We start from the raw sequence: 7,500 nt of genomic DNA on the forward strand, positions 1-7,500 counted from the left end.
AACAGCTTCAATGACTCTTGAATGAGTGAATAAACGATGGCTGATTGGTGGTAAAGCATCAGCTGATGTCAGTGTGTTGTGTGGATGTAGGTCAGTAAGACGGGTGCGGCTGGAGCTGTTCTGGATGAAGCTAAAAACATCAACAAGTCTCTGTCTTCTCTGGGAAACGTCATCTCTGCTCTCGCTGAGGGAACCGTAAGCTTAACACACACACACATCACACATACACATCACACACACTCTCATGGGTTTGTCTTGTGTGTGAGCAGAAGAGTCACGTGCCGTACCGGGACAGTAAGATGACCAGGATCCTGCAGGACTCTCTGGGTGGAAACTGTCGCACAACCATGTTCATCTGCTGCTCCCCCTCCAGCTACAATGATCCTGAGACCAAATCCACCCTCATGTTTGGACAGCGGTAAAACACACAAATACATGCACACACACATGCACACACACACACACACACACAGAGACACACACACGCACACACACACACACACATACACATGCATACACACACACAGAGACACGCACACACACACACACACACACACACACGCACGCAAACACACACACACACACACACACACACACACACACACACACACGCATACACACACAGACGTATACACACACACACACACACACACACACACACAGAGACACACACACGCACGCACACACACACACACACATATATGAGACTTGAGCAAAAGTCATCACTTGTTCTCCATGTAGCCTCATTGATGTGTAGGAGAAATAACTGAGATATGAAAGAGATTTGATTGGTCGAGGGTCAAATCGAGCAGCAATATAAAGCTTAAAACTTACACTTGGACTCAAAGTAAATCTCATTCATCAAACATTCTCTCCAAACTTAAATCATTGCTAGTCAAAGGTTTTAAATACATTTGACTGAACACAAGTTCTGACTGTGTTTTTCAGTGCTAAAACCATCAAGAACGCCGCCTCCATCAACCTGGAGCTGACGGCTGAGCAGTGGAAGAGAAAGTACGAGAAAGAGAAGGAGAAGAACAAGGGTCTGAGAGACACCGTCCAGAGACTGGAGATGGAGCTGAAGCGCTGGCGCAGCGGTCAGGATCGCTCTTCACCTCATACAGAGATCATCTGAAGGTTTCATCACGTGACTCTGGTCTGTGTGTTGACAGGAGAGAATGTTCCAGAGACGGAGCAGACCGATGCTGGTGTGGTGAAACTGGACACCACCGATGACGTCTCTCTGGATAATGAAAAGTCAACGGATCATCAGCGGATGAGAGACAGAGACTCAGACTCCTCCTCCATCGTGGTGCGCATCTCTGAGGAAGAGCGGCAGAAATATGAAGAGGAGATCCGTAAACTCTACCGGCAGCTGGACGATAAGGTGAACACATGGCTGTTCATACGTCACATGACCTGCAGACGTGTTCTTTATACTGAAGAGTAAAAGTGGGGTTGTGTTTTCTAGGATGATGAGATCAATCTTCAGTGTCAGCTGGTGGAGAAACTGAAGGAGCAGATCTTAGATCAGGATGAGGTGAGAGAGTCAGCCGGTCAGGGTGATCCGTGTTCCTGACAGATGTTTTACAGTGATGTGCCATGTGTGTGTGTGATGTAGTTGCTGGCGTCCACGCGTGGTGACAGTGATAAGGTCCAGACAGAGTTGGGTCGTCTGCAGACGGAGAGCGAGAGCGCTAAAGCTGAGGTGCGAGAGGTTCTGCAGGCGTTAGAAGAGCTCGCCGTCAACTACGACCAGAAGAGTCAGGAGGTGGAGGAGAAGAGTCTTCATAACAAACAACTGGCCGAGCAGCTCAGTCATAAGATGGTGAGATTTACTCTCCACGGCCGAAGAGTATAGGAATACAAAACCGGCTCGTCCGAATGTTTTTCCTTCATCTTGCTCATGTTTTGCAGGCGAGTTTGATGGAGCTGGAGGCGGAGCTTGCTCAGATGCAGGAAGTGAGCTCACAGCAGAGGAAGCGTATCGCTGACGTGTTGAACGGCCTGATGAAGGACCTCAGTGAGTTCAGCACCATCGTCGGCAATGGAGAAATCAAACTAGTAGGTCGTGAGACACAGTGAATATAACCCCAGACACGCACAGATCACAACCTTCCTGTTGTTTTCAGTTACAGTTACTACATCATGAAGTTATCACAGAAACGTGTTTTTGTCTGACATGTAAACGTCTTTGAAAACCATGTTTTTTGTAAAAACCATAGTAAACGATGGTAACTGTAGTAAAATCATGGTTTTGACCCAAGTAACCAATGCACCAGAACACTCCACTTGTACCACAATAAAACCATACTTATGTTTCTTCAGGGACCTTTATCTTCACATGGCCAGTCAGCCAATTCTTTTCATAATTGATTCAAATATTGATGTGTGAGACTGCGTGACTGTAGTGTATACTTTGAGTTCATAGAAGTTTCACTTAAACATGCAATGTGAGTAAACACTGCTCAGAAACGGTTTAAGCTGTAGACCCGCTTGAATGGAAATGATGATTGGACATGGAAACACCATTCAACCCAATATGAAGACATCACTTCATCAACATTCAGAAATATCTGTAATATACCCCCAGCTGTGTGTGTGTGTCTTCATGTTAGTGTCTGCTCTCTGTGTGTCTGTGTGTGTAGCCGGTGGAGATCAGTGGAGCCATTGAGGAGGAGTTCACTGTGGCACGACTCTACATCAGTAAGATCAAGTCGGAAGTGAAGTCCATGGTGAAGCGCTGCAGACAGCTGGAAAACATGCAGCTAGAGTGTCATCGCAAGATGGAGGAGACCAGCCGTGAGCTCTCCTCCTGTCAGCTCCTCATCTCACAGGTGAGCTCTCCTCCTGTCCTGTCAAGGTGTTGACGGGAGGAGTGCGGGGCTGGGGATGAAGGTGTTGACGGGAGGAGGGCGGGGCTGGGGATGAGGGTGTTGACGGGAGGAGTGCAGGGCTGGGGATGAAGGTTATAAAGGGAGGAGGGCGGGGCTGAGGATGATGAAGGGAGGAGGGTCGGGCTGGGGATGAAGGTTATGAAGGGAGGAGGGCGGGGCTGGGGATGAAGGTGTTGACGGGAGGAGTGCAGGGCTGGGGATGAAGGTGTTGACGGGAGGAGGGCGGGGCTAGGGATGAAGTTGTTGACGGGAGGAGTGCGGGGCTGGGGATGAAGGTGTTGACGGGAGGAGTGCGGGGCTGGGGATGAAGGTTTTGAAGGGAGGAGGGCGGGGCTGGGGATGAAGGTTTTGAAGGGAGGAGGGCGGGGCTGGGGATGAAGGTGTTGACGGGAGGAGTGCGGGGCTGGGGATGAAGGTGTTGACGGGAGGAGGGCGGGGCTGGGGATGAAGGTGTTGACGGGAGGAGGGCGTGGCTGGGGATGAAGGTGTTGACGGGAGGAGTGCGGAGCTGGGGATGAAGGTGTTGACGGGAGGAGTGCGGGGCTGGGGATGAAGGTGTTGACGGGAGGAGGGCGGGGCTGGGGATGAAGGTGTTGACGGGAGGAGGGCGGGGCTGGGGATGAAGGTGTTGACGGGAGGAGTGCGGGGCTGGGGATGAAGGTGTTGACGGGAGGAGTGCGGGGCTGGGGATGAAGGTGTTGACGGGAGGAGGGCGGGGCTGGGGATGAAGGTGTTGACGGGAGGAGGGCGGGGCTGGGGATGAAGGTGTTGACGGGAGGAGTGCGGGGCTGGGGATGAAGGTGTTGACGGGAGGAGTGCGGGGCTGGGGATGAAGGTGTTGACGGGAGGAGTGCGGGGCTGGGGATGAAGGTGTTGACGGGAGGAGTGCGGGGCTGGGGATGAAGGTGTTGACGGGAGGAGGGCGGGGCTGGGGATGAAGGTGTTGACGGGAGGAGTGCGGGGCTGGGGATGAAGGTGTTGACGGGAGGAGGGCGGGGCTGGGGATGAAGGTGTTGACGGGAGGAGTGCGGGGCTGGGGATGAAGGTGTTGACGGGAGGAGTGCGGGGCTGGGGATGAAGGTGTTGACGGGAGGAGGGCGGGGCTGGGGATGAAGGTGTTGACGGGAGGAGGGCGGGGCTGGGGATGAAGGTGTTGACGGGAGGAGGGCGGGGCTGGGGATGAAGGTGTTGACGGGAGGAGGGCGGGGCTGAAGGTGTTGACGGGAGGAGGGCGGGGCTGGGGATGAAGGTTATGAAGGGAGGAGGGCGGGGCTGGGGATGAAGGTGTTGACGGGAGGAGGGCGGGGCTGGGGATGAAGGTGTTGACGGGAGGAGGGTGGGGCTGGGGATGAAGTTGTTGACGGGAGGAGGGCGGGGCTGGGGATGAAGGTGTTGACTGGAGGAGGGCGGGGCTGGGGATGAAGGTGTTGACCGGAGGAGGGCGGGCTGGGGCAGAGAGTTCATGAGATGTTTTATACTGTTACAAAACATGTGTGTGTGTGTGTGTGTGTGTGTCTATGTGTGTGTGCAGCATGAGGCAAAGATCCGCTCTCTCACTGAGTACATGCAGAATGTGGAGCAGAAGAAGAGACAGCTGGAGGACAGTTATGATGCTCTGAGCGAAGAACTGTACACACTGCAGAACTCCGGTAACACACACACACACGTGTTTGTTTGTCCATAGTCCTCCTGGTTTTATAGTGTATAGACTGTATATTGTGTCCTGTCACATGTGAAGCGTTTGTGTCATTGTGTTTTGTTTTCAGAGAGTCATGCAGCAGATGAAGGAGAGAAGGCCGAAAGAGAGGCTGATGGGAAGGTGAATCAACGTCGTCCAACTATCACGATACTTCACACACGAGTGTTGTTATATCACAAATATACCATCAGTCTGGTGACTTCAACATGTGGATGTTTTATGGTCCTGATGAGATGGAATGTTTTCATCAAATGTGTTGTGTTGTGTGTGTTTGTGTAGAAGGTGTGCGGTCGTCCTGGCGTTCACGTGGAGTCCCGTCAAACTCAGCTGAGTCTCCTGCGAGATGAGATCAATGAGAAACAGCGACTCATCGATGAGCTTACTGAGTCAGTTTACTTCATTCATCATTATTATGAAACACATTTCGATCTGCCCCTGAGGAAGTCTAATGATGTCATAATCTGTTATCCAGTAAGAATCAAGCTCTGGAGCTGGAGCTAGCTCACGTGCGGTCCAGTCTGACAAACCTGAAGAGACAAGACGAGTCCAAAAGCGCCTGTCTGGAGAAGCTGTCGTACGTCACACAATACACACCACAGAAACCTTCAGACCCGTGTCCTAACCATACCTTAACTTCTGTGTGAGGGCCTAAATGATGTTTCATGAAGGAAGTTCAGGTGGAGCACAAGTAGATAGTCCAGCCGGCTGTCAGCAATCTTTCAGCTCAAGAGAACCAGTACACATAGACAAAGCTGTCTCTACAGTCTCCACTCCCCCGGAGCGCTCTAGGTTTGGGCTAATGCTGTCTGGGGAAAGTGCTTGGAGCTCGGAGGCCTCTCCCCGGACAGCACACCAAATACACACGCATAACCTTTTAACTGCATTATTATCTGCATAGAGGAACTTGTGACCTGTGTGCAGCGCAGCGTGAAGTTCAACACATGTTTTGTCTTTCATCTTCAGATTTCAGCAGGAGAGACACGCACAGTCCAAACAGGATCTTAAAGGTCTGGAGGAGACTGTTGTAAGTTTCACTTCTTCCTCAAAACATTCTTTACATCTGAATATCTCAAGCGCACATCTCTGATGTATTCTCCAGAACAGTATTAGAACAATTTCTATGGAAATTCAACAAAAAAATAAGTAATAAAAATAGTGCCATCAGTTACAATAGTGCCATCATAGTCCTTGTGTTTAGTTTGTGTTGCTGCTGTTGATCTTAAAGTGAAAGTAAATCATTTATTCTCTCTTGTGTGGCTGTGTGGCTCTTTTCTTCACTGGACGTATGATCACATGTGCAGGATTATAATCACAGTTATACTGTATATATATCATCTATCTGAAGTGTTTCTCTCTTGGTGTCAGGCCCGTGAACTCCAGACCCTCCACAACCTGCGCAAGCTGTTCGTTCAAGACCTCACGACTCGAGTTAAAAAAGTGAGTTCCTCCTGTCAACATCACGTCAGACTGAATCAATCTTGACAGCACTGTCACTCACAGATTTCTCTTGACAAATGTACAGAGTACAGAAACTGGACCTGATGATAGTGGGGGGTCTAACACCCAGAAACAGAAGATTTCCTTTCTTGAGAACAACCTGGATCAGCTCACAAAGGTTCATAAACAGGTCAGCATGACACGCGCACACAAACACACACACACACACACACATCAAACATTCAGCAACACATCACCAGCTTCTGCATACATGTCACTTTTCTGTGTTTTTTTCCGGGCGGGGGGGTGGGAGGGGTGATGCTTGATGATATATAAAATGAACATATATTTTGAACATTCAATGCACAGATACAGGCAACATCTTAACATCAGGCGCGAATGCGGCACAATGCTCTGACCACTGAGCTACAGGAAAGGACAAACATATACAATATAAACATTACAATAAACTTACTTACATGCTCAGAAAAGCAACCAATACTGGACAAATCTCCAAGATAACTCCATCAAACACAATTTGACAACATATCACATTTAAATCATCCTTTTCCATTGTAGAAAACCTCTTAAAGTTGGTCTTTCTGTCTCTTTAATTGTGCAGCTGGTACGTGATAATGCAGATCTGCGCTGTGAGCTTCCGAAGTTGGAGAAGCGTCTTCGTTCTACGGCTGACCGCGTTCGGGCGCTGGAGACGGCACTGAAGGATGCTAAGCAGGGCGCCATGAACGACCGCCGCCGTTATCAGCAGGAGGTGGAGCGTATACGTGATGCCATGCGTCTGCGTTATCCACTGCGCCGGCCCAATGCCGCTCAGATCGGTACTGAACCATTACTGCATCTCAAACCATCAATGATGAGAGATTTACTCACGTGAACTAACACACACTACTGTACGCTTTACCTCTCACAGCCAAGCCTGTAAGACCTGGACATCACGTCACAGCCACCTCACCCACCAGCTTCACCTCCACACGCTCCACTAAACCCATCACATCATACAGCAATGCATTCTTCCAACAGGACGAGAAACCTGCGGCACAGAAAACCAACACGTGAGCATGACAGCATTACACACACACACGTCTCTCTCTCTCTGTCTGTGTGTGTTTGTGTGACGTGTCTCACCACATGTCTGTTTTTCAGAGTTGGATACAGCACTGTGAGATCTGTAGACACACTGAACTCCTGTCCACTCGACGTGGAGAACGGTGAGTCTGTGCATGCGTGCATGTGTGTGTGTGACTTCAGTCAAAGAGTTCATTTCCATCTGAGCTGATGGTGTCAGACAAATGTGGACTGAAATGTCAAATGTAGTTTGCTGTTGTGTTTTACTGTCAGTATGATAATGTGTTGTTGTGTTTCTTTGTGTTCAATAGGTAACAGCACAGATATAAATGATAACAGGTGAGTGTCATGATGCCTCTCAGATAAACAGTGTTCACACGC

At 49.9% G+C, this 7,500-nt stretch overlaps 1 protein-coding gene across 1 annotated transcript in view; it reads left to right on the forward strand.

The window, feature by feature from the left end:
* The window catches only part of kif5aa (kinesin family member 5A, a), a 16,893-nt gene that overhangs the window by 4,399 nt on the left and 4,994 nt on the right, over nt 1–7,500 (forward strand). Inside the window, exons 9-27 of the mRNA XM_056755501.1 lie at nt 91–195; nt 270–418; nt 949–1,097; nt 1,173–1,387; nt 1,472–1,540; nt 1,622–1,828; nt 1,918–2,064; nt 2,649–2,837; nt 4,429–4,546; nt 4,664–4,716; nt 4,876–4,982; nt 5,069–5,170; nt 5,560–5,620; nt 5,962–6,033; nt 6,119–6,223; nt 6,656–6,872; nt 6,965–7,106; nt 7,198–7,262; nt 7,431–7,458. Of these exons, the coding sequence (XP_056611479.1) occupies nt 91–195; nt 270–418; nt 949–1,097; nt 1,173–1,387; nt 1,472–1,540; nt 1,622–1,828; nt 1,918–2,064; nt 2,649–2,837; nt 4,429–4,546; nt 4,664–4,716; nt 4,876–4,982; nt 5,069–5,170; nt 5,560–5,620; nt 5,962–6,033; nt 6,119–6,223; nt 6,656–6,872; nt 6,965–7,106; nt 7,198–7,262; nt 7,431–7,458 (2,300 nt within the window). The remainder of the gene's footprint in view (nt 1–90; nt 196–269; nt 419–948; nt 1,098–1,172; nt 1,388–1,471; nt 1,541–1,621; nt 1,829–1,917; nt 2,065–2,648; nt 2,838–4,428; nt 4,547–4,663; nt 4,717–4,875; nt 4,983–5,068; nt 5,171–5,559; nt 5,621–5,961; nt 6,034–6,118; nt 6,224–6,655; nt 6,873–6,964; nt 7,107–7,197; nt 7,263–7,430; nt 7,459–7,500) is intronic.

The sequence above is a fragment of the Triplophysa dalaica genome, chromosome 8 (assembly GCF_015846415.1).
Source record: "Triplophysa dalaica isolate WHDGS20190420 chromosome 8, ASM1584641v1, whole genome shotgun sequence".
In the NCBI taxonomy this organism is placed as follows: Eukaryota; Metazoa; Chordata; class Actinopteri; order Cypriniformes; family Nemacheilidae; genus Triplophysa; species Triplophysa dalaica.